At 37.2% G+C, this 27206-nt stretch overlaps 1 protein-coding gene across 6 annotated transcripts in view; it reads left to right on the plus strand.

Annotated features, from left to right (window-relative positions):
• FOXP2 (forkhead box P2) overlaps positions 1–27206 on the plus strand; it is a 417694-nt gene that overhangs the window by 271624 nt on the left and 118864 nt on the right. For 5 of the 6 annotated variants that reach the window (XM_062017501.1, XM_062017492.1, XM_062017511.1 and 2 more), the window contains exon 5: positions 23683–23772. In XM_062017501.1, coding sequence (XP_061873485.1) covers positions 23683–23772 — 90 coding nt within the window. Of the gene's footprint in view, positions 1–23682; positions 23773–27206 lie in introns of those variants that run through there. The other variant, XM_062017538.1, reaches the window with a different exon arrangement.

The following is a 27206-nucleotide window of genomic DNA, read 5'->3' on the forward strand; positions in this document are numbered from 1 at the left end:
CTGTGATTTTTTTCCAAGACAATGTAGGTTCAAGCTCAGTCTCTTCAGCTACTTTATTGCAGATACCTACGATAATATGGAGACCTTACTTGATCTTTCTGTTGAAGCTGTTCTGTTGGTACTCTTGTGGCATTTCTATGTGTAGGTCTGGTGGAGACTTAGTGCCCTGAAGTAATACAGTTCATGCTGATCTTCTTTGCTTTCTTACTGACTCAGTACCTACAAACAGGAAGATTTCTGTGTTCATCTCTTCTCTATTTCTCACCTGTTTGCTGAACTGAATGGAAGTTATATGTCTTCATGTCATAGATTCATAGAATCGTTTCAGCTGGAAAAGACCTTTAAGATCAAGTCCAGCTGTTGTCCTAGCCCTATCAACCACTAGACCATTTCCCTAAATGCAACATCCAACCTTCTCTTAAACACTTCCAGGGATGGCGACTCCACCACCTCCGTGGGCAGGCTGTTCCAATGCCTGACAACCCTTTGAAGAAAGAAATTCCTCCTAATATCCACCTTGAACCTCCCCTGGCACACCTTGAGTCCATTTTCTCTTGTTCTGTTGTTTGTTACTAGGGAGAACAGACCAACCCTCACCTCACTCTCACCTCACTGCAACTTCCTTTCAGGTAGTTGTAGAGAGTGATAAGATCTCCCCCAAGCCTTCATTTCTCCAGGCTAAACAGCCTCAGATCCCTCAGCTGTTCCTCATAGGAGACATGCTCCACATCCTTTCCTAGTTTGGTAGCCTGCCTCTGGATCCTCTTCAGCGCCTCAATATACTTCTTTTAGAGAGCAGCCCAAAACTGGATACAGTATTTGAGATGCGGCCTCACCAAAGCAAGTACAGGTGAATGGTCACCTCCCTGCTCCTGCTGACAACACTGTCCTGATACAGGCCAGGATGCCCTTGGCCTTCTTGGCCACCTGGGCACACTGTAGGCTCATGTTCAGCAGCTGTCAAGCAACACTCCCAGGTCCCTCTCTGCCTGGCAGCTTACAGCCACTCCTCCCCAAGCCTGTAGCGCTGCTGGGGGTTATTGTGGCCCAAGTGCAGGACCCAGCACTTGGCCTTATTGAAACTCATGGCATTGGACTTGGCCCAGCCATGTCTAGATCTCTCTGCAGAGCTTCCCTACCCTCAAGCAGATCAACACTTCCACCCAGTTTGGTGACATCTGCAAACTTACTAAGGGTGCACTCTGTCCCCTAATCCAGATCATTAATAAAGATGTTAAACAGGAGTGGCCCCAGTACTGAGCCCTGGGGAACACCACTCGTGACCAACCACCAGCTGGATTTGACTCCATTGACCACAACTCGTTGGACCTGACCATTTCACCAGCTTTTCGCCCAAAAATGTATGCCCATCTAAGCCAAGAATAGCCAAATTCTCTAAGAGAATGCTATGGGAAACAATGTCAAATGCTTTACTAAAGTCTAGGTAGACAACATCCACAGCCTTTCCTTCATCCAACAAGCACATCACCCTATCATAGGAGATCAGGTTTGTTAAACAGGACCTGCCCTTCATAAACCCACGCTGACTGGGCCTGATCACCTGGCTGTGCTACATAATAGAACTTAGGGTGATCTGCTCCATCAGCTTCCTGGGCACTGAAGTCAAGCTGACAGGCCTGTAATTTCCCAGATGATCCTTCCATCCCTTCTTATATATGGGTGTTACACTGAAAGACTTCCAATCAGATGGGACCTCCCCAGTCAGCCAGGACTGATGATAAACGATGGACAGTGGCTTGGCGAGCACCCCTGCTAGTTCCCTCAGCACTCTAGGATGTACCCCATCCAGCTCTATAGATTTATGCATATCAGTGTGGAACACCAGGTCACTGACTATCTCCTCCTGAATAGTAGTGGGGACATTTTGCTCCTTGTCGCTGTCCCTTGACCTGGAGGGCTGACTTTCCCTAATGGAAATGCTGCTATTACTAAAGACTGAGGTAAAGAAGGCATTAAGCACCTCAGCCTCATACTCATCTTTTATTACCAAATTTCCTTCTGATCTGATAGGATCTAATAATGTCTTTCCTGATTGTTTAGTCTGGGTGTGACTGCAGATTTGTCCCTTTACTTTCTTTTTTTTCCTCTTTCCTAAAGATCTCAAGTATGTGTTAGAGCACTCCTTGCCTACTGATACTCTTCTGACCACAGTATCTTTCAAGATCTCATGGCAGGATAAATTGAAATGTGAATTCTTGTGTTGAGTGAGCAGATTACAAGAGCTGCTGCTGTTAGCTCTCAGCTGCTGTCTGAGACAAATTACAACTCTATGAGTACTTCTCCTTTCCTGTATTAAGAAGTAAAGTAAAAATGCAGCACTTTGATCACAATTTTGAATTTGAACTGAACAGGATAAGGAAAAGTTCCTTGCAGCAATCTAGGCTAGAAGGTGGTAGCTAAGCAGTCCCTGGAGGACAGATTCCCCAGTCCCTGTAGGATAAAGTCAGAGAAAGGAAGAGTTTCCCTTGCTTGAGGAGGACTGGGTTAGGGATCTACAGGGCAGGCATAATATGCACAAATCCATGACACCTGATGGCATGCACTGACAAGTGCTGAGGGAGCTGACTGATGTGGTTGCTAAGCCATTCTCCACCATTTTGAACATTGGTGGAGGACAGGCGAGGTGCCTGAGGACTAGAGAAAGGCAAATGTCACTCCAGTCTTCAAAAGGGCAAGAAGGAGGACCAGCGAAACTACAGGCTTGTCAGCCTCACCTCCGTCCCTGGAAATGTGATGGAACAGCTTATCCTGGCCATCAGTTCTAAGCACATGGAGGAAAATAAGGTTATCAGGGGAGTCAGCATGGGTTCACCAGGGAGGAATCCTGCTTGACCAACCTGATAGCCTTCTGTGATGGTATATCTGGCTGAGTAAATGAGGGATGTCATCTGCCTTGATTTCAGCAAGGCTTTTGACACTTTCTCCCATGGTCCTGCATCTTGGGAGGAATGATCCCATGCACCAATACAGGCTGGGGATTGACCTGCTGGAGAGCAGCTCTGCATAGAGAGACCTGGGAGTTTGTTAATAAATTAACCATGAGTCAGCAATGTGCCCTTATGCCCAAGAAGGCCAATGACATCCTGGGATCAAGAAGAGTGGCCATCAGGTCAAGGGAGGTTCTTTCTCCCCTCTGCTCTGCCTTCATGAGGCCACATCTGTAGTACTATGTCTAGTTCTGGGCTGCTCATTTCAAGAGAGAATAGGGGACTGGAAAATCTCTTTTCTTACAAGAAAAAGCTGTGAGACTCAGGTGTGTTTAGCCTGAAAAAGAGAAGACTGTAGAGGAACTTTATCACTGCTTATCAATGCTAAAAGACAGATGTCTAGAGGATGAGGCCAGTCTTTTTTCTGTAGTGCCCAGTGTCAGAACAAGGGGTAACATGCACAAGCTAGAATACAAAGAGTTTCACTTGACTATGAAGGGAAACTTCTTTCCATTGAGGGTGAGGGAGCCCTGGCACAGGCTGCCCAGAGAGGTGTGTAATCTCCTCTGGAGATTTTGAAAACCCACCTGGACATGTTCCAGTGCAACCTATGATCCTGCTTTAGCAGGGGTTTTGGACTAGGTGATTTCTAGAGGTGTCTTTCAATCACTACCTTTCTGTGATTCCACAGAGCACTCCAACTCTGAGAAAAAAAGGGGCATACTGAGACCCATGTCTCCTTTTGAGATTGCTGCTCCAATTTCCAATACACCTGTCAAAATACTATTACAGGCAGAAGTTTGTAGAGCACTAGAGATTTTTAAGTGCATTGGGTTGCAACTGGTCTCTAACTGTTTTTTTTCCCCACAGACCATTGTTCATTTGTTAGTTCAATTTCTTACTCGTTTTCAAAAATGAATATGTAGGACCAGGTCATATGTTAATAAATTTTCATCATAGAAAATTTTTGGGATATAGATTAAATATTGTTTAAAAAACTTAACATTTTATGTGTATTTTTTGTTTTTTCCTGTGGGCAAAACACTTTTTACCTGTTAGGTATCATAGGTTTTCAACTAAAATTTTCATTTACAAGTTACTGGGCTTTATGCAGAAAGTAAGAGGAGACATGAGTCTCTGTTATTGGGACTTAAGATTAAGTTTTCATAATTTTTTTTCTCTTTTGATGAGTCATTGTAAAACTTAACTGAAACATTTCATAATAGTGAACAGCATTTAGCAATTGCTAACACTGAATTGAGAGTTTGATCCTTTCAGCATAAACTAACCAGTCAGACATAACAGGGAATGTCATTTTAGTAAATAAAAAGATGTGTTCCGACTATAAAACTGGAAGCAAGAAACTTGTAGCTGTTACTTACCTTGCTGAGCAGCTGTAAAGTTTGACATGTAATAATGTAAATAAGTAAACTGTACTTTAGGATGCAGTTAAGAAGAGGTTTGTAGGTCATCTCTTATTAGAATTGCCCCACATAGTCTTTTTAATAGTGAAAGCCCTAACTACTAACCAGGTTTCTTGCATAGGTTTGTATTTGTACAGAATTTTGAAGCTGGATATATTACATTACAGCTTTGTTTATTATTCCATCTACTGTCTCAGAGCACTGAGTTGTACATTATGCGTCAAAACATGTTCTGTTCTTTCAGAGTTCTTAGGGAGGCAATACGATGTAATTCATTATGCCCTGAAGATAAACAGTACCTCTTGACCTTTTCAAGAAAAGTTGCAATATTTTCTTATTCCGGAATGTAATATTGTACTGAGCCGATATCAATGTGATAAGATAAATGTTTCCTTTTCTAATGTAAACCAGAGTGCACTACATTTATATAAAAGTCTTGGGGGATACCCAAAGCCTCCAGATAAAAAGGGGCAGTTTGACTATTGTAGGTCTGCATTTTTGAATCCTCAGTCTCAAAGCACAGAGGGCAAACTGTGTCCATGGCTAGGATTTTTGGAAGTGAGCAGAATTTTACATTGCCCCAATTTAGGATTCTCCTATAGAATTTTCAAGCAAATTAAAAAGTATAGGAATTGTTACAATTAAAAAAAAAAAAAAAAACCAAACTTAAACTAAACTAAGACTCTAAATGCCTTTCTTCTCAGTACTGAGTTCTTTTGAGATGTACTGGTTGAAGCACGAGTCACTGCTACTCTGTGTGTAGCTAACTTGTTTTTTTTTCTATACCAAAATGTATTTCTGTAAATTAAAGACTAATGAGGAGTAGTTTTTTATTTTATTTCTTTTTCAACATTTTCTGCTGTTATTAGAGCACAGTTTCCCTTTAGTCTCTTGGCTATTCTTTGTTTAGCAGTAGTTTCACACGGCATGTTTCTGATTGATGAAGTGGGTTGTGGGCAAATGTGGAGTGGGGCTCTGAAGAAGGCTCTGCTACCTGCTTCCACTTTCCCTTCTGCCTGCAAGGCAGTGCCCAGCTCCAAAGGAAACAATGCATTTCGCTTGATAGACTTTGCCCAAATGGTAATGCAGAGCCCTAGTCTTTTCTTTCCTGACAAATCTCCCTCCCAATGGCCTCATTTACCTTAATATGTTAATGCTTTTGTATGCAGATCTGTACTCTGCTTTATAGGCAGCATGTAAAAAACCTCTTTTACTCATGTATATTCTATTCACAGGAAAGAGTGGCTTTAACTGCAGCTACTATTACATGTAAAATAACATGGTATGTTTTTACATCAGTTCATTATTAAAAAGGATTTACTTCTACCATTAACTGCATTTGAAAATTCATAGATATTCTGAATACTTAGTACTGTAAGCAAATTGATACTGGTACACTATAAAACAGTAACATCTTTCAACTCCTTCAGGTTGCAAGTAGGACTTTTTTAAACATACCAATCACAGCATGGAAATTAGATTGAACAGAGATTAAAATACAAGAGAAAAGGATGATAATGAACAGGAGTAAAAAGTAGTGAAATATCATGAAGTCAGTCTATTTTATATAGATATCATGTTAATGCCATGTAGTTCTGGGCTTTTCTGTTTGTTAATTTTCTAATTTATTTTAGATTAAGCAAGAGTTTTAAAATCTAGGGACAACACGTGGAAAGAGGAAAGTTTAAGGTCTGTATTAGGAAGCTAACTGAAAAGAGAAAGTTTTAAGGGAAGATTTTAAGTTGTTGAGTAAAGCAAAAACATGAAGATGGATGCACCTGCCATATAGGTCAACGTAAGGAGACTTTAGAGTCACAGAATGAAGATGAGGTTATTTAAGGGTCAAGTTGACTAAGACTTTGAGAATAAAGAATTTTAATATAATTTAAAAACAAATTATGTGTCACCAGGGAGCGAAGCAGAATGTATGAATTAGACATTCTTTATACTGCAAAAGAAGTAATTGTAAACAAATTAGTTTTATAGGCAGAGAACTTAGATTTTGTGTTAGCAGATGTGCAATCATAGATCTTATTTAGCTATAGTTCTCTCTTTTATCTCCACATTTGAAAAAGTTCACAGTTGTACATATCTGCAGGAAGGACAGTCCAAAAATGTATTCCACTCTAAAGGAAATTTCTACAATACACATTTTTTATGTGTACTTATATATTTAAGTTTATGCAAAGGAAAGGAGCATACTAAGGCAGAGATGGTATAAATGACTCAACAGAGTGTTTACCACTCAGTCTATAGCTTATCTCCTTGTTCATCATTGATGATAGTGAAATGATCTATATCAAATTCATTCTCCAGCTGTCAGTACCTGCAAGCATAAAACAGGTAAGATTTCTAGATGGCAGATGCCCTCATTGCTAAAAGGACTGCTCTAATTGGCATAATCAGTACAAGAAATGGAGAGTGAACAAGCATGGAAATAGAATTACTTTTCTGCCCCTTGAAAGGAGGCAGTAATGGGCTACATTCATTTAAGTTGCTCTCGCAGCTGACTATGCTGAACTATGCTTGAATATAGAGAATGGACATTTTAATCTCCAAAACCATTCATCTGGCTTCTTCCATTAACATCAAAAACATACAAAGAAAAAAGAGAAGGAATGTAGTTGTTGTCCAGAAGCACTTTTATTTATCTTGAAGATCCTACAAAAATTTTAACCAGTGGCAGAAGATCCACCTTTCAAGTGGCAGAACAGAGTTTGTCACCTCACTTATTACTATACTGAGGTGAGTTAAATCTGTTGAAATCTGTATACGGTTGGATGTTGCTCAAAATGAGGTACAGGCCTGAGAGACTGACAAGTTGAACACATATAGTAATCAGCAAAGGCAGGATTTAATTGCAACTTTGTACTGGTTGAACACTTCTCTGTATAAAAAATGTTTTGTATTCAGTCATATTGATGATATTTTGGACAATCAACATATGGTAATGCTTAATGGTAGAACCATTTAATCTAACACAGATTTGACCTGTCCTTTCTTTCTTTGCTTGTCAGAAACTTTTTTTCCTTTTTATGTGGAAAACAATTTAAGAAATACAAGCCTGGATACAGTTCCAGATCTCTTCCTATTATTGGTCCTACTAATTACTCAATTTTGAGGATGAATTAAAGGCCACCATGTGAAACGTGGAATTCCCTCTATTCCCAAATTGTATTTTTGGCTGAGAAATTCAAGAAACTCTGACGATGTATTAAAGTGTGGCTGAATACATTAAAGTGTGGCTTGTGACAGGTTAGATACAACACAAAAATTTATGTCCATGTGACTGTACTTTGCTGAATCTCTCTCTTTTGTTCTCAAGTATAGATGCCCTTCTCCGTATAATTAATTTCCAATTTTTATGAAATTATTCTGTTAAAGCATTAGCTGTAATTATTTTGTCTTCGTTTAACACCTGGGGAAAAAACAAACCAAATGAAAACTAGAATTCTGATATACCAGAAATAATATGGGGTAATAGATTTGCAAAACTATAAAAAATGTGTTCTAGAACGGAGGCTCTTGATTCTCAAAAACACAGAAGTGTTGTGAAAACTTTGTCTGAAAATAACATTCTGGAAAAGAGAAGCTCAGGTTGGCACTGCTTATACTTGGCAAAATGCTTCTTCCACCAGTTATACTAATTGGTAGAGGTGAAAATTCCTGCAGCCATTGCTCTTTAGGCTTTTTTTGAGCAATGGGTTTGTTTCAAAATGTCTACTTTGGAATCCTGTGATTAATTCACAATGTAAATAGTGCTTCCGATATATCTTGTCTTGAAAGATGATGTAAAAGCTTGAATGCATTCTGTGCATGCAAATTTCAAGGAATGATGCCTATTATGTCAGTGAAAAGTGCTCACTTTGTAGTTACAGAGTCTGCCAATGCTTGTGATAATAGAGGGAGTATCTATACTACTCTAAGTGTGTCAGACCAGTCAAAGACACACTTGCCTTGAAGATTAAGGAAGTCATTTTAAGTAAAATTAATTTATTTTCCTGAGTAACGTAATCATCTCTAGTTACTAGAATATGTATTCTCAATGATAACTGTGCTGACCTGATTGTTGTACTCTGATTACTATATGAGCCTTTTTTAATGCCTTGCAGTCAAGGAAGGAATTTAATCTCTCTTCAACATGACTTTCATTGTCTTTATTTTGGTGCTATTCAGTTGAAATTCTCTTTCCACTTGTACAAAGTTTTTTAAAATTGTCTTTGATTTACACTGTTAATCCATGTATCATGTCTGTGATTCACCTTTTCTCTGTGTGTTCAGAGCAGGGAAGAAGTAATTCAACTATTCTTCATAAAGGCACAACACCTCTATACATTCTTCCCAAAATTTCATGCAGAAAAATATAAAGAAAAATATCAAGGACAGTTACTTTAAAAGAAATTCCTAGGCCTTGTCTCTGTGCAAATCACACATGGCCATAGCTACTGGTAATATAACAAAGCCTTTGTAATGTTTGCTGTCATGTGGTGTCTGAATAGCTTTCTCACTGTTTTACCAGTGGTGGCATTGAGAACTGGAGCACTCTTGGTGACAAGCCTGAGCTCTGAAAATTACTTTCTTTGCAAACTTTGTCAAGTTACATAACTCTGAATTCTCAGTCTTAAGTGCCTAAACATGAAGATGAAAAACACCATCAACCTTATCAGAATTTACGAAAATGATAGTACCGTACTATTTTTGTGGTTTTGATTGACAGGAACTCTGGAAACAGATGCTTTGCAGTCAAATCTGATTTTTCCCTCCTGCTTCCTTGATTTTTTTAAAAAAAGGAAAAAAAAAAAAAAGGAGACCTTTCATAAACCAGTGCCTGCTGTCAGGATTTCAGCTCGGAAGTCAATCTCATCCCAGATGCACAAGGTGTCCATGAGACAACACCACCATGAGACATTGTTGGAGGTTCCTACTTCAGAAGTTCAGAATCAATGGAATCTTCTTCCCCTATATGCTCCCCTCACCCTCTCCCGCCAGTATTTATTGCTGTTATTTCTGACAGTCCTTTGTTTTTCCAACTTGTTGAGCCATGAAATCAGGGTCCTTTGAAACTCTCAGAATCACATCCTGGCTACTTTGGCTGAGATAGGATCTAAACATATGGATCGACTGTTTGGATACATAGGCATGGTCTGCACTAGTAAATTGAACATATACTTCCTGGATGCTAAACTGACCACAGCATGATACCCACCTGAGCTAATAAACCTTTCAGCATCCAAAACTGGCATGACTGTGTCCAATTCCCTAGTGAGGCTGGTCTTTAGAAAAATCTGACTGCAGAGCTGTGCTTGGGCATTGCTTGGTAGAGTGTGAGTCAGCCAAGAGCTGTGCTCATGGCTTGCCAATGTGGAAAATCACATTCTCAGGCACTCTCCAGTTTATCAGTGTAGGTGAAGCCTGAGAGAATTGGTAAAAGTGATATTGTCATCATACCCTTTTCCATAATACACTCTCAATTTTTAATGTTTTTTATAACCTTGAACGTGAAAGTGCTTGTAGCATTCATGTCTGATGATATTAAGGAGCCTGAGGATTGCTGGAGAAGAGGTTGAGAACCTCTGACATTCGTCTCAAATCAAAGATTGTTTCACCTGTTTAGGCTACAGCTCTACATTCAGGTAGGAACATAAGCCTTATGCCATAAACTGTGCTCTGGAAAGTATTTCAAAACTATTCCAAAGTCCTGACATGAAATAGTTTCTCTCCCATTTTTTTCTTCAATCTGCTGTCCTATGGCATAAGAAGGACTCTGGGAATTTCAGTAAACTAACAGATATCATCCAGAAGGCATTATCATAAAAGGTCAGGCCTTTTGACTAAAAAAACTACTATACTATGATGTCTGTTGTATTTTGTTCCACAAATCTCAGAACTGGAATTATTTACATTTTGTCCTTCAAAATAAAAATCCATCTCTAATAGATGGAGTAAAATTTTTATAACAACTGGAGTAAAATTTTTTAAGCATTGTAACACTATGATATTATCAAAATATCTAGTGAGGAACCGATCTGTGGTTGGTGTGATACTTGGAAGTCATGTTATGAAGAAAAGATGATCTAGGCAGAAAATGTTGACGATTGCTCACAGATAAGCTGTGCTAAGTCCTTCCTAGTCAATTGAAATAAACACCAATGTTAGGAGCAATAAAGTAACATCAAGTCATTGCATCTCAGGCTTTATGTCTGTTTACTGCATTTTTTTCAAGTCTGTCTACTGTTGTTTATAAAATGATCACTGTGTGTTGAAAGCAGCGTGTAAAGTGATTAACTTAGTCTGGAACTTACTGTATTATTCTTGTATTACATGGCACTGTGAATAGTTTGATATACCAAAAATATTGCCAGTATCATACCTAGATGAAGTACATGAAAGATTCTACTCCATAGCTTACGCAGAAAATTTTGAAAGCCTTCTGTCCTTGAAAAGTCATAGTTACACAGGAGCAGTTGATGACTAGACACAAGGAACTGTTGTTAATGAAAGATTTCATAAAATACTAAAATGAAATTGGAGGACAAAATGCAGTGTGTATTGCAAAGGTTGTCAGCCCATATGTAAGTTTAATTATCAGTAAATTGTAGAAGGTAGAAGACCCGCCTGGACATGTTCCTATGCGACCTGATCTAGGTGAACCTGCTTCTGCAGGGGGGGTGGACTAAATGATCTCTAAATGTCCCTTTCAACCCCTACCGTTCTATGATTCTATGACTGCAGCAAGTTTGAAAATTCTACTAGTCATTGGTTAGGAAAAAAGTCTATGGTGTTGTAAAACATTGAGAAAGTCCTGATTGAAAACGAGGATGAGTGTAAGTATCCAAGTTATTTAGATAATGTTTGTTTCGTATTTTTCAGGAAAGAAAATCTAACATTTCTAATTAAAGTGTATATGTCAAAAGGCTGCAGAAGTGTGGTGTTTCTTTAACCATACAATGCTGCCTCACCCTTGATAGTACCTCTATGGATTTATTTAAATAATTCAAAATGCCAATTTGATTATCAATCTACCATTTTCCAAACTGAACATAAAAATGCTGCAAAAAATACTGCTTGAGAAATTTACAGTGTGTATAGATACCAGTTTTGATTTAAAAATGATATTTAGATTAAATGTGAGACGGACTCTTTTGTTACTTTTTTTTCCCACCTTGTACAGCGGCCATGCTGTGAGGGCTGGTAAGGATCTGGCCTTTCCTGTGCTGAGGTCTGCTCTCCTTTGCAGGTGCGGGTTGCACAGGCAGAGCAGGGGAGAAGGAAGCATCTAAATAATATGATGTTACATATGCCTTATATAAGTGTACACGTGTGGACAGATATATTTATTTTTAATGAATACGTACAAAATGTTCTACGAGGGATATAACTCCCTGATCTGCTCTTTTTTTTCATGGGCATATATGGAGACAATGAGTGTAAAGGTATTTGAAGGAAGTGAAAGGCAATGGGGGTGGCTTGATGCTGCAAAAAAACGATCTCTGGAAGAAATCCAGAATTTTTGAGAGAAGTCACAAAGAGGAAGGTAAAGGACTTCTTACAGATCGATGATATTTCAAATGTTGCAAAAAGAAAAAAGAAGATATTAGAGAAAGAAGAATCTGAACTATGTGTGATATGTAAAGAGGAGCATCTTTAGAAGAGAAAATTAGAAACTGTGCTTTGACCCTATTAAGTTGATGACAAGACATGATAGAGGATTGATAAAATAAAAGCTGAAATTCAGGTTTTGATTTATGTAAAGAGTAGTTAAAAGAACAAAAAGAGTAGAATTTTTATCTAAACGTCATTTACACTATATTTTGATCGTGGTGCCAGGGCTTTTTTTCATGTGCAAGCTAGTGATAATGATTATGCAATGTATGTTACATGATTCAGTGGAAATATTTACAATTTGATGCCAGAAGAGACTTTAACTGATGGGAAGTATTACACATGTTTGGCACCAACATAACTGGGTGCATCTGCTTTTACAAATGCATCTACAGATGATAATGCCCCTGAGCATATTTATTGTTGCAATTCCTTGATCAGCTTGGTGTTTAGGAAGATGACTGTGGATGCCAAGGCAAAACAATAAAGGTATTTTTTCTTCCTAGGCAAGCTTGATGAAGTGTGATTGGAACATCTGCCTTTTAATTCAGATGCCTAGCCTGTTGCATATAGTACTTGGGAATTCCTTGTACGGTTGCTATCATTTCTTGAGCACCTAAGCACCCTGGGAATTGCAAAATGTCTCTCTGTTCCTCTTCTGCAAAACATTTTTACTAGCTTCAGGTCTTTCCTTTTTCATCCCTATAAGCTTCTAATCATAAAGAATATACTCCCTACCAGATCTCCTCACAAGGGGTGAAACTAGGATGAGGAGCCTGAGGACATTTGCCTGTCTGTCTTCAGTTGCATTTTAGCTTAAAATTAAAGCTCTTTGTCATTTCACTCTTTCTAATTTTCACTCGTAAAAGTCCCCAAAGTGGAGAATGCTTTCTCAGTAGCTCAGTCTACACGGACTGTTAAGGCTACCCGTCAAAACATACAACTCATTTGCCAGCTACAGCAAGAACCTGAAGATTGGGATTCTTCAGAGATTGAGGTCTGCATGTTGGATCAAGCCTGCTAGATCATCTCAACATGCACCAAAAGAGTTAAAAGGTAGATAAGCAACCCCAGAGGAAAGCAGCAATTGTAATACAGGCTTTGAGTTGAGAGTAGTTCACAAATGCAGATAGCTCTTTCAGGGAGATGCAAAGCTAACCAGTGCTACTTTTTTTGGGTTTTCCACAGAATATAAGCATTTCCTTCAAGAAAAAAGGCATTTAGTTGAATGTGTGTGTTATTTGCATATATATACACGTAAATTAATTAGAAGTCATGATACAATTTCCTCAAGAACCTCACAGTCCACACTTAGAAACGGATTTTAATACTAATTCCAAGGAGTTTAGATCCACACATGTTATCAGCATACTCATAACTATTTCTGAATGCCACCATTGATAAGTCTAGTCTCTAGAAAATTGACTGTTTATTTGCATAATTTACTTTGTGCTCTCATATCAGTGGTTTTATTGTTTTGATTCAAAAGAAAACCCAGCTCCAAACAGGAATGCACCTCTCTCTCCTAAAAGTGGTTTATCAGAAACCTTGAAAAAATATGGATAAAATGGCTGTTATTGTATTGCCTTTTTACATTCATGTTTGTTGTTTCTTCCACTAATTATTCTTGCATTGAATACATAACTGGAGCTCTTTATAACAACTGAAGTTTTGAAAAGCATTACAAAAGTATCCATAAAAAAACCAAACAAACAATGGACTCTAGGATTTCAGTTGAGCTGATTTAGCTTTTAACAGTACCAACTGGGTTTTTTAAGTGGCTTAGACTATGTAGTAACTTTTGGTAAAATTAATTTGTTAAAAACATTATTGAAATCAGGTTATGAAAGATACTTTGTAAGTTTTATTATTGTAGCTTTAGAGTCAAACTCACAATAAATGACAGTAATGAGTCAATCTGCTTTTGTTTTGGGTTTTTTGGTGGACATATGTGACTGAAGTTGACTAAGCCGTGCTTCAGACTCTCATTGTTGCCTTGTTTTTCTCTCTTCTTCCTAGATCTTCAGTTCAGCTAGACCTGCATTGTATATAGTAAGAATTGTAATATCTAGAAAATCTTTTTTCCTGACACTGTTGTGCCCATATTTGGTAGTGAAGACACAAGAATGCTGCCCAGATGGCTCCGACTGCAATTAAGGCACAGAGCAATTAATTCTAAGCCATCTCCTGTTCTGTATAAATTATTTCTCTGTTTGGTCCACAATTTCAAGGATAGTGGGCATGTAAGGTCAGAAAATTCCAAAGAGCAAGTTCGTATTCGCAGCTTTTACTGATCCTCCGCTGTTAACTCACCATAGAAACAAACCTTGCTGAAGCTTCATGATACGCAGTTTATGAGAAGATGGTGTTATTTGAAATGTAGCAAGGTGTTAGACATCACAGTAATCTGAACTTGGCATGCTTTCATAGGAAACACACAATCAAGTAAAATAGGGCTGGAAGACTCTTGTAAAAATCTATGTCCTAGAGCAGAATCACTACTCTTAGCCATTTCTGAAGATACTTCTTAAACAGGTCCAGTAACAAGAATTTTGCATTTTCTACACGATTGATTGTACTTCTCCACTATCCCAACCATTGGAAAATTTGTTTTTATATTTAATTCCATGTCCTTGGATTCAGTTTAAGGTTTTTCTTGCTTGTCCTACTCAAGGAATATTGTTAATTCCATCTGTGCAGAAACTTGCTGAAGATTGCTATTGCTTTAGGATTTGTTTCCTTGCTTTTGTGATCAGAGTTCTGCTATCCCATAGGTCAGAATTTCTCATTATTACTGCTCTTGTCTGGTCCTTGGTTAGATGGTTCCATCTTTTTGGAACACTGTATTCCAAGCTGGGTATGGTTTGCTAACTGAGTCTTTAGAAAGTTGAATCAAGTGGAAAAAGACCCCAGTTTTGTATGTGACACTTCTATCTCTACGTCTCAGTTTGTTTTCATCGTAATAACATGGAAGTATTGGTTTATGTATTTCATATGTGTTATTCATCATATACGTGTTAAACTTCAGATTTCTTTAAATTGTATCCTTGTATGAACTGAATATCAATAATTAGATTATTGAATATATTTTGAAAGTTTATAATATCTAGTGTGAAACCCAGCCTTGGACTGTTCTCCACTGGTTATCAATTAGACATTTTCGTAATGGCTGTTGTGCTTTACTCACATAGAGCAAAAGCCTAATATGAACACCTTGATATTTCCTTTTGTATCTGCCAATCTCACTCCTGTCTCTGGATATGAATTTGTAAGGCCAGTGGTAAATCAATTCAGTGACTGTTCAAATAATTGGAGCCCTATAAATCAGTAACTGTTCAATAAATATGTGATTCCTCAAGTTTTGGTTGGCTGAGAGAGTTAGAGTCACAACATTACTCTAATTTTTTTTGTGATTATTTTGGTTCCATGTAGAGCCATACTTTGTGATGAATCGCTTTGATTCCTAGCTCACAGGTTATCAGGGTGAGGAATCTATGTTTATGGTGGTTTGTGTCAGCACTCCTCTACCAGTCACTGTGTGGAATGTTATTTAATTGAAAATAAGCTCTAAAGATAGAGGTATTTATTTCTGTCTTCTAAATGGCCAAGGCTAGAGTAAATATAGTTTTGGCATTTGTTTTTCACATGTTATTTTACCTCTCTGTATTACTTAACAAAACTAATCAGCCCTCACATCTGTCCTCTCAAATCTTTCTATTCTATTCTAGGAACCTTACTATTGGCCAGAACAAAATGTTTCAGTGCATGTTTCCTTCTGGTTTATATCTGCCTTACCTTTTAGTTTATATCTTGATTATGATTCCGTTAATCATATGCCTAATAATCTCAATACTGATTTCAGTGTCTTTATTTTCCAGTTCTCCCTTTCAGGTTTTTATCAGTTAAAAACTGGTGCCTTCTAACAGCTTGATGTTATAATGCTTCCCTTGATACTGTGTTTCTTTCTCCTCCCACATTTGCTCTGCTTTTTGGTTTTAGTACAAATGAGATCACTCTTGCTTTCATTTGCATCAGTTCCTTTCCTATCTATAAGTTATCAAACCATCTATTATTCCACCTAAGCCAACACGACGTTGTTTCAGACTGCTTTAATTGAAAGTAGGCTTCACAGCCAATAAGTGAATGTCTACAATGTACAGACGTGAAAAGATTTTTTTTTTAACCAGCTCCTTTCAAATCGAGGATACCTAAAAATTTGTGTCATATATATGTAATATTGCATGAACATATAATAATTTTAAGGACCTTTTTTATTTCTGGATTCACACATAGGATAGCTATATTGAGTGTTCTTCTTTTTCCCATACACTTAAATAGCTCTTACATATCTGCTAGCTGATTTTTATGTGAAATAGTTCAGACCAGTTTTCATGTGGAAAACTAGTACATGCCACCATTGCCACATTCTGTTCATGTAAAACTAATGGATTAACTCTTCCATTTAGCTATTATATTTTCCAATTCTCTAAAAATAATGCCACATAGAAGAAAACAACAGTGGCAGGGCATTTGTGTGCTGGTATTCAATGTGTGAACTGTTTTTATTTTCATTTCACCAATTCAGTTAACCACTGTGTAATGTAAGTAGTAGAAATGAAGTAGGCTAGACTGCCAACTCTTGTGTTCACCAAAGGAAAGTTAAGTTTAGGCACATGGGATGAAAGGAAGGAGATTGTCAGATTGGAGCACAGCTTTGGTGCTGTGGCCTCTCATCCCTCCTAACCCTAACACTTGCATTCTTCAAGTGGTCTGAGCTTTGGAGATGGCATTTGGGTTTGCTGTCATGGACCAGGTTATGGATCTGGCCTATAGTCCTAGTGACCGGTTCAGATTGATGTCTGCAAGGAAGAGCCCTGCTAATGCCACCAGGAATTGAAGCAAGCCACTGTTACGTGGGTTTTGTTCTCAGTCAGACAAATAATGGACAGGAAAAATGAAAGAGTTGTTTTTGAATCAGTGTTTAGTATCTATTAAATTGTGTTATATATAGAGAAGCTAAATTTGCTTTATAAAATGAAACATGTTAGCTGTGAAGTTATTAGTCCCTTGTATTTATTTAGCATCCTTCACATGGGAAAGTAAGAAAGACACTAAACAAAAAAAAAGCCAAAACAATTAGAGTGAAAAAAATCTAGTAATTAACTATTATTTTTCACAAAACTGGTCTAATTACGAATCAGTCATGCTAAAATGAAAGGTCAATAACTACAGATGCATAATTTCTCTCTGATAGATTGCTGTTTGAAAATAGGTTTATGACAATTATGTGATTAATTTCCTTTTATTAAACAGCATTATGAGACTTCATGTTGCATTCATCAGTTTATTACTGTTACTTTTTCTCTTCAGCTGCAAATTAATCCTGGATAACATCAGGGCAGAACAGCAGCTCAGGTAGACTGAGGATCCCTTCTTCTAGTGTTGTTTGTATTGCAGAGACCAGAAATCTGAATCAAAGTTAGAGCCTTAGTATGCTGAAACTGGCATTAGCATCCAAAGAAACGAAAAAACCTCACACAAAATAAGACTAAACAAAAAACCCAAGGTGCTTTTAGTTCAAGGAAATGAGGGCCAGATCCAGTGAAATTCTTACATTTCTAAGATGAGACACGTGAGGAATCTAAGCACGTAAGTTAAACTGTGATCCAGGACAGCTTTCCACACTTGCCACCTCACCTGCAAAGTACTCTGCCTTTTTATCTTGAAATTCACCAGGCACAGAGAATTGCTGTCCTGGACAGTCTTGGAAAAGTGAGCAGCCTATGGATCCAGAAACAAGGCATTCATTTGCACAAATTCCTGTAGCCACAATGCTCACTTAATCATGGTCTGCGGGGCTGGGCTCAGTATAGCCCTTAGTGGCCACTACCACTTTCTGGGGAAACAGTTGAAGGTCTGTTGTATTCTGCCTTCTATCTAGCAACTTGGTGGTAGGAGTACTTGGAATGACAATACAATGTCCAAGGTTCTTGCTTCATCTTCTTGAGCATAGTTTATTATCAAGCATTTTAGTCCTCTTACAGGGTTGTTGTCTACTACTAAGCAAGGCTACAGGGCATCCTACTGTAGTTTAGTTACTGAAATTGCACATATTGCACATTAGGGCTGTCTGCAGCTGCTAATCTAGATACAGGAGAAAGACAGATCTTTTTCTGCTTGAGTCATTTCATACTTTGATGTTACTGAGTGAAATGCTTCTTAGTGACCATCTGTATTTCTTAAATACTACATTCCTTGAGGTCTGATGCTTCATTTCTACTCCATAGGAAAACATTGTAATAATTATTCAGTCTTATGCTTCTTGGTGAAATCAGGCTTGTTTTGTGGCTTGGATTTTAGTTACATACAGGATTTCCTTGACTTCCCAAGCTCTCTAGTGTGACGCATTTGTCATCAGCCCACAGGTTTTATCGTCTTTCTGTAGCTTAGAGCATTAGCTGAGGAAATGAAGTTGTCTTAGTGTGCATGGGAGTTTGCTTTTGCTGTCAAGTCTCACGAAGAGGCTGCTGTTGGAAAGGAGTTGGGTCATCTTAAATTCAGGATTCTTAGAGTAGTTCTAAATGCTTTGCTACTCCATTTGGAAAGATTATAAGCTACCATGCTGACTGGCTGTGATATTCATTAGAGAACTTTCTGGGAAAATACAGTCAGCAAGAAAGAAGGGTTAAATAGTACCATTTGAGTATTACTAAGCAGGCATTGAACAGCATGGTCTTTCTGTCACTATCTTTTGAGGATCTCACACAACTATGGGTAATTCTGGGCTCCTTACAGAATCAGAGAATCGTTTTGGTTGGAAAAGACCTTTAAGATTATTGAGCCCAGCCACTAACCTAACACTGCCAATCCCACCACTAAACCATGTCTCTCCGCACCTCATCTATGCATCTTTTAAATATTTCCAGGGATAGACTCCACCACCTCCCTGAGAAGCCCGTTCCCATGTTTAACGACCCTCTCAGTGAAAATATCCAATCTAAACCTCCCCTGGAGTAACTTGAGGCCATTTCCTCTTCTCCTATTGCTTGTTACTTGGGGGAAGAGAGCAACCTCCAGCTTGCTGCAAGCTCCTTTCAGGTAGTTTTAGAGAGTGATTCTGTCTCCTCTCAGCCTCCTCTTCTCCAGGCTAAACAACCAGTTTCCTCAGCCTCTCCTCATCAGACTTGTACTCCAGACCCTTCACTACCTTCATTGCCCATCCCTGGACGTGCTCCAGTGCTTCAGTGTCTTTCTTGGAGTGAGTGGCCTGAAACTGAACACTTGTTCAGAGCCAGCTAGAGAATCAGCCCACAGCAGGGTGTAAAGGGGAAGAGATTTTCCTAAAGGGTTTATGTAATAAATGTAGCTATATAATCATTTGGTTAACTTGTTATTCAATCCAACTTAGCATATTGATATGTTTTGATTACATAGTTCTACCAGTGAGATGACTCTTGTTTGACATATTCAGCCATTAGGAAACTTACATTATGTTCAAATACTTATTTTAAGTTCAGCAGGAATGTTAGAGTATGCAGTCATTCGGAAAAAAAAAAAGGGATTTGGAGTTAGAAAAAGCAAAGAATCTGGTTGTCTTCTGGCAAGTTTTTTGGTTCTGGTTATCTGCAAAGTATACACCTCTTGTCAGTATAAATAGGGAGTGCCTGTATAAACATTCTTGTTTCGCCTGTTCCACATAATAGTTTCTTGTATCATATTTCTTTTGACCTCGCTATCTGAAACCAATTACAGGAGATCCATTTGGGCTGCATCTATTTTCATAAGAAGCCCAGGCAGCAGTGTTTTTCTCAGAGATGAATATCAACATCAAATATGCTTCTGAGTGCTTTGTTATTTATGTTTCAGAGAGATTTTTTAGCCTTCAGCTCTCAAGAATGTGTCACGCTGTGCTGTTTATACATTGACGATATTAATGGGTGTAGATGTCATTTTTCATTTTAACGTCTCAAATGCAACAGGCTGATAGGTTAAACATTCCTGCTTTTAAAAGAGAAGTATCAGTGGTGTCTGTTTCCCAAAAATATACATATATTTATTTTTTAAAAGACAAAGTAATAAGTTTACCGTTATTTAGTGACAGCTTTCACTCTGTTAAAGTGATAAAACTTGCAAAATTATTTCAACGCATGCTTAAGTGGAATACAAGGGTTTGGAATAAAAAAATTACAGAAAGTTATATCTCATAGCATTATCGCCAACAAATTGCAACATCTACTGCAATTTATCAACTTAATAGGGTGAATTATGTGCAGTTAATTCCTTTTTTTTTCCTGCTTATGTTTTAGCTATGCCAAAGCTGCACAGTAAATATTAAGAAGTAATGCTCCCAATAAATATTTTACTAGAAGACACAGTGAGTTCTGGAAACCATATGCCCAAATTTCCTGCTTATACAGCCATTACTTAAAGAATTATAATGATTTTCATTTGCATTATTAAAATAATTTCTTATCCCCAGTTCTTTTTATTGCTTTTGTTTACATTGACGTTTTTTGTATGATTTTACTAATTCAGATAACTTAATTAGGAAATGTGCCTTCTAAATTTGAAACAAATGTTACTGGAAACTAGATACAATTTTGACTGCCTTAGAATCCATTCTTACTGCTATTAACTTGAGGTAGGACTCTACATACTTTTCATCTGCCAGATTTATAAACATCTGATAGTTTGTCTTCATGGAACTGTTTTTAGACCACGAGTTATTGTCAGATTAGTTCACAGAAAATTATAAATGATATGTGGGTGTTTACTTGAAGTGTACTTGTTAAACTGTGAATTTTAAAGGCACTTTCAAGTTGTCAATTTGTTTTGCAAATATTTAATAACAGCAAATGAATTGGTAGAATTGAACGTTTTATAGTCTCATAATCTTTGCTTATGAATAACACCAGTAATAATCCTTTGAAATTAACAATGTGTTTCTGGGAAGTTGTTTACTGAGTGGCAAAATCTGAAGTTAAGCAGCACACTGGGAGGAAAAGTACCATATGATAGCTGCTATAAGAACAAAGGCTGACAGTGATTTCTCCTTATGAGTTTTAAATCATCTCTGATCTCTTGAAATTGTTTTCTGTTCTTCTTCTATCTCCTGTGTTTACAATAATCTAAACTGCCACAATAAGATCACTGAAGTATTCAGGTAGTCATCATTTATAAGACATTCTGTATTAAAAGATAAGCCTTTACTTCTTTAAAGATATCCCGACCAGCACATATGAATCAAAATAGTTTAAGTAGTAGAGCCTTTTATGCAAACATATCCTGTTGTGCTGCCTTGCTTTTTCATAAAGTGTGACTCTTTTTGTAGTTAGCGATAAGAAGTCATGCTTTCTTAGGCTGATTCCACGGGAGCATGCTGGCCACGATTTGAAGTTATATTGTTTAGCTTAAATCTAAGCTGCAGCATACCATAATTCTCTAATTTTCAAGTACTGTAAACGTAAAGCTTTACCAGATGCTTGCTTGCTTGGTTTATTGTATTGACATGAAGTGACTTTGCTGCTAAGGAAGACTGGGACACTGAAACAACTGAAACAATTTGCTCAATGTTTCAGTTATTTGCAGGTGTACATCAGCATTTTGTCATTTATTTTTTTTCCCCAAAAAAATAGAAGTCATGTAATGAATTTTTGGTATCCACCAGAAATATAAAAAATACCATTATCTTTTAATGTTTTCCTGTTTTCTGTATCTCTTTTCTGATTCTTGTAGTAGTATCACCCTGAGTAGTAAGGCTGGTTTCCCTGTAAAGTCTCCCATGAATCGTGCAGCAATTCTCTCACTTCCATTCAAGTTTCCCTTTCAGAGAGCTCTAAAGATTGAGAAGGATTATAAATTCACCATACATCTTCTGTTCATGCATTTAATCCATGTTTTGTGCTTAAACCACTGCAAGATGTTTGGACCAAATCATAGTGCCTCTGAAATCAACAGATATATTTATCTCTGATCTTAGACAGGATTGTCCTTTAGGATCTGCTCAAGAACTGAGTGCAGAAGAGATTATGCTATTCACATAGGAAACAGGACATCCAGTTGGTTCCTTGGTAACAAAATATTTCAAGTGCACTTTGAAATATATTAACTTTTATTTATTTTTGGTGGACAGAAGCTGGTTCTGTACATCTCGTTGCTTAGGTTGAGAGGAATGTATAGTCTTTGTAAAGCTGACCTGTAATTACTTGAGAATTTGATGAAACAATATGGGGATTGTTGTGGGAATGTCTCCAAATGTTAAAAGTCTGCTCTGCAAACTTTATACCAGAGCCTTCTATGGGGAGACGAATCAATGTTGTTAGGAGATGGTGCTAGTGCATTCAGTTTGTTTACTTTAGTTTTCTATGTCTGCCTTCCTTCTCAGAAAACTTGCTTGGAGCCAGACTGTAGCAGCCCTCTCTCTGTCTTTTCATAATTGATCAGGGGATGACTGCCTTCCCTGAGGGTTAAGACGTGGCAACTTTTTCTGTTTGCTCAGCATCTCAATGCAGTAGTTCAAACATTGTTCACACCAGCTGGCAGTGTAATGCCATATGCACATCTTGTCAAAGCAACTGTTGTCATGGATACTAGAAACTATCTTAAAAACCAGCTCATTTGAGTCTAATCAAAATTGTACCTTTCTTTATCAGTTGAGAATCTTTATTATTTTAGGGAACAGTGATCAAATGGCATTTATTGCAGTATATTCTATCTAAGATATGTTTTAATAACTTAGATAATACTGTGATGTGTTTTAAAACTGTAACTGCTATTTACTGAAATGTTTTTTTTAAGGAAATAAAGAGTTCTCTAGGTAGTTTCAGTGGAAATATTTTGGATCCAGATATTCTCATTTCTTAATAAATACCACTTTAAAACACTGGGCATTTTAAAAATAATTTTATAGGGAAAATAATTTGCATTGGCCTTCTTTTGGTAAGTGAAATGTTTGTTTATATTTCATATGTTTGACTATATTTTGCTGAGTTGGAATGAAAACATGAAATAAATGAAAACATTTTCTATTTTGATTGGGGTACTGTCATCCTCCAGCCTGATCTGGTTGGTTGAGTAGTAATTTCTTTGTTCTCTCATTTTCCTAAGAATGCAAATGAAAACCACTCATTTTTATCTGGCATTAAAACTGCACTTTTTTTTTTGTCAAAGGAGAGGTTTCTCCTTGAATTGTAAGTACAAAAAGTGTTTTAATCTTCAATGAATATCCTTATTAATTCACTTTCAAGATAATCTGATGTTGATTTGTCAAATTTAATTACAGCTTCCGGTAACACTTGAAGTCTACTTGCTTTTGCTTCAAAATTGTAATATGAAAATGCAAATTGAATGATAATTTGCAAGGGAGTGGGCATTTTAGTTGAACACTCAAAGACAAGTTCCTTGTGGAAATGAGGCTATTGATGCAGTTTATGATTTTTCCTCTTCAAGCACTTCAAACAAATTAACTTTATTTCCTGCAGGATTTCATGTACATCCATAAATTCTAGTGAAGTCCTATATATGTACTTGCAGGTGATTTTTTTAATGTTTTAAATAAAAAACAAACCGAAGTCTGAAATCTTAGCAAATACAAATCAAATAGGAGAAGGTTTTATTTGTTGAATTGAACTTTTACCTAACATTGGCAATGAGTAACTCATCTCTTTCTAGGAACCGGTGGAAATTATTTACTCTTTTTTTACTTTTAGGCATTGCAAGCAGCAAGGCAACTGCTTTTACAGCAACAGACAAGTGGACTGAAATCTCCTAAGGGCAGTGATAAACAGAGACCACTACAGGTTAGTAAACCATCCTTGCTTTTGGGGCCTTACTCTCAGCAAAGAGTGCTGTGCTTGCTTATACATGAGGGCTCTGTATATGCCTGTTCTCTAATACTATATATGTGTGTATATATACACATACAGGAGGTTACAGGCTTGCATGCTAGTGACTTCTCATTCCCAGAGAAAATGCACTACAAGTTACTAGAAGCCTTTTGTGGCTATAGATGCTTAAACTGAACTCAAATCTGAGTTTGGTTCTTTATAGATATGTGGCAAAATTCCTCTGTGATTTTTATACATACATGGATTAAATTGTAAAAATGGCTGTGTTAAGACTAAAACAGTATCCAGAAAAAAAAAATAGCTAAATGACTCATCAGTGCTATATCTAAGCGACAAACAGAGAAGTGTTTAGCAACTACCAACAAAACTGCATGAAATTAGGAAAGAGCTGCTTCTGCCATTTTAGAAAAATATATGTCACAGAGTTTCACACTGGGATGCTATTGGGCTTCAGACTGAGTTTGGGTGAATAAGAGTTGTTACTGAGTAATTATTTTAAATGTGTTATTAGTAAAACACTATATAGTATTGTATTCTTGAAACCTTTTATCTGGTTTTTGATGTGTTTTTTTGAGGTCGTGGTTCATTTATTGCTAATTCATAGTTCCATATGAAATTGTTCATACTGTTCATGTTGTCCATAATGAGTTGTTAAATCATTGTATGTAGACCAAATATGAATGTTTAACTGTTGAATTGCAGTCTATTGCAGACAGACAACATACATGAGAGGTGATTTTGTTTTGCTCAGGAAATAAAAAAGTGTAACCCTTACCATTTTTTTCCTCATATCTATTTTCTGGGTAAGCCTTTATCCTCTTGGGACTTCCCCTGATTTCTGATTGAATGGGGTGTTTTTATCTCATTTTTTAGTTTGTGTCATGCATAATGGAGCACTCCAAGCACCAGAATTTTTCTTTTTTCTCTCCGAGTGAACAGTCACGAAATTTGATCACTTGTGCAGTGTTTGTATGTGGTTCACACTGTCTCCTTTTCTTTGTTAAACTTCATGGAGCAATGTTGGGCACAGCAAACAGTTCGACATTCCATATCCACTGTCTTCAAATATGCTCTTAAAGTTCTATTTATTTGCTCAGAACCAAACAAGAACTTAGGAAAATTACTAAAGAAAGTGGAAAAAAAAGAAAACATGTCAATTTGGCATCCTGCCATGCTGTAGTTATAGACCAGTCCAGAGGCGTAGGAGTGCTGAGACCATCTCAGTTTTCCACTCTTCGCCCTTGACTTTGCTTTGTATTAAATATCTTCTAGACTGAAGGCACACAAGATTAGTCATAAAGGCAGCAACTTATGAGCTACATAGCTTTTTAAAGTTTTTAGAAGCTGAATTGTTAATCTTGAAGGGTTGGATTGTGGAGATGACTGATTTAATTAATCCTGTGCAAGCAGTTTATTCTGTCAGCTCCTCATAACACGGGCTGTACTAGGAGTATACACGGTCCATCTAGCACTATGTCTGTCTCTAAACTGACACCAGACACTAATGGAATCATATGAAAAAGGCAAAAATATGGATATAGTTCCCAGTATATGTTTCCCAGTGAAGTTTGTTGCCAACTTGTCAACTGGAGCAATTGAGGAGCTACTGACTTCTCTGCTCGCATTTTCCACCCATTCACAAACCTTCTTTTCAAGGTTGAAGAGGTGTGGAGGTGCACTGTTTGTGGTAAGCATCAATGAAAGGAGGGAAAACCATTTCTCTAGACAGTTATAACCTAGACAATAATGAGATGAGGAGAGGGAATCTTGTGCCTTCCTACTCCCAAAGCACTAACCTTGCGCCGATGCCTCTTAAATGCCATGGAATGGTAGAGACGGCTGTATTACGTGTTTTCCAGGAAGAGTCAGTGCCTCATGAGTCACATTTGGGAGGCAGGAAGAAGAAAATAAAGTGAGCAATTTTCTTTTCAGAATTGTTACATGCTCCCTAAAGCCAAATTTATTGCTCATGTTTCCAACTTTTCATTCCATGATCAGTACATACACAGTGCTTCTTATTAGCCCTGGACACTTCATTTAGTTAATTTTTAAATGAGAGGAAAATGGAATTTACTCCCAGACTTCAGTTTATGTATCAAATACCATGTAAAATCAGGTATAAGCACAAACTCCATTTTCTTCTTTAGTGAAAAGGATGTATAAAGGTTTTGAAAATGAGTCCTTGGAGCTTTTCTATTTCTGTCTTTTATTGTTACTACAGAGCTGTTCATTGTTCATTATGTAGTGGAAATTCACATTTTAAGCATCGTGATGCCTGTTTGACCAAATACTGTAATATGGGTCATAAAATTGTACAGTATTATTATTTTATTATGCCAAATTTAATGGTAACTTTAGCCAAAATCTCCTAGCAGTAGGAATTGCTAAATGTGTATAAGCAATATAAGGTTTAGAAGACAAAAATGTTCATTCTTGTGTTTGTGCTTAAGAAAACAGACTTCTTCCCATATTTTAAAATACTTTAGTATTAGTGTATTCCTAATTTCCTCAAATTTTAGAGCAGTTTACTAATCTAGCAAGTGAAAATACGTTAGGACTGATTTATAAATCTAATAAAAACCAAATAAAAGCTTTAAGACTAACTCACACATCTGCAGGCAAATGTAGGTGTTGGGTAAGCCTTGCCCTTGCATTGCTCATGTGCTCCATATTTTGATGTAAATGTTGTCCTACGTGCTGAAGAAGGAAAAAAAAGGTATTAATTGTAGTGCCCATCTTTTTGTATTTGATGACTATTTGGGGAAAGTAGTGTACGATGGTTTTGTGTATGTGGTGTTACTACGTAATGCAGCAAGTATTTTAGTGACTTACAGCCACTACTAGCTAGTCAGCAAGTTGAAAGTTTATTGAAGAAACTTCAAATTTGTGTCTTCAACTTTGCAAAAATAGAGTGTTGGGTAAGTTGTCATGTTCTGCTGTGATTTGAGGATAGGATTGTTTTAGAGAGCACTGAGATTCTCCTAGAAGAATTTGAGTCTTTTATATACTTCTAGTGGGGGAAAAAAAGTTTTACATTTACTGCTAACTATGTGATCTGTTGTAAAAGGAAAATGTTGTGTTGGCAAATGATTTTTATTTAGCTTTTAATGCAAAAGCTACCCTTATCTAGTGGTTGTCCTGAATTTTCAGGGAGAGAAGGTATATATTTAGATTGTGAGTTCACAGAATACCTGCAAAAAAATACAGTTTTAGATAGACGCTTATCTTGATCTGCTATTACTTTCTGATTTACATTTTTCTGGGTTTCAGACTGCAGATGGCATAACCATTAGCATGTCGTATGCAAAACAGAAGGAGAAAAACATCCCATCTGACAAGCTTGAGTACCAATTGTAGTAGTGATTTTACTTTCATGTATAGATATA

The sequence above is a fragment of the Colius striatus genome, chromosome 1 (assembly GCF_028858725.1).
Source record: "Colius striatus isolate bColStr4 chromosome 1, bColStr4.1.hap1, whole genome shotgun sequence".
Classification (NCBI taxonomy): Eukaryota; Metazoa; Chordata; class Aves; order Coliiformes; family Coliidae; genus Colius; species Colius striatus.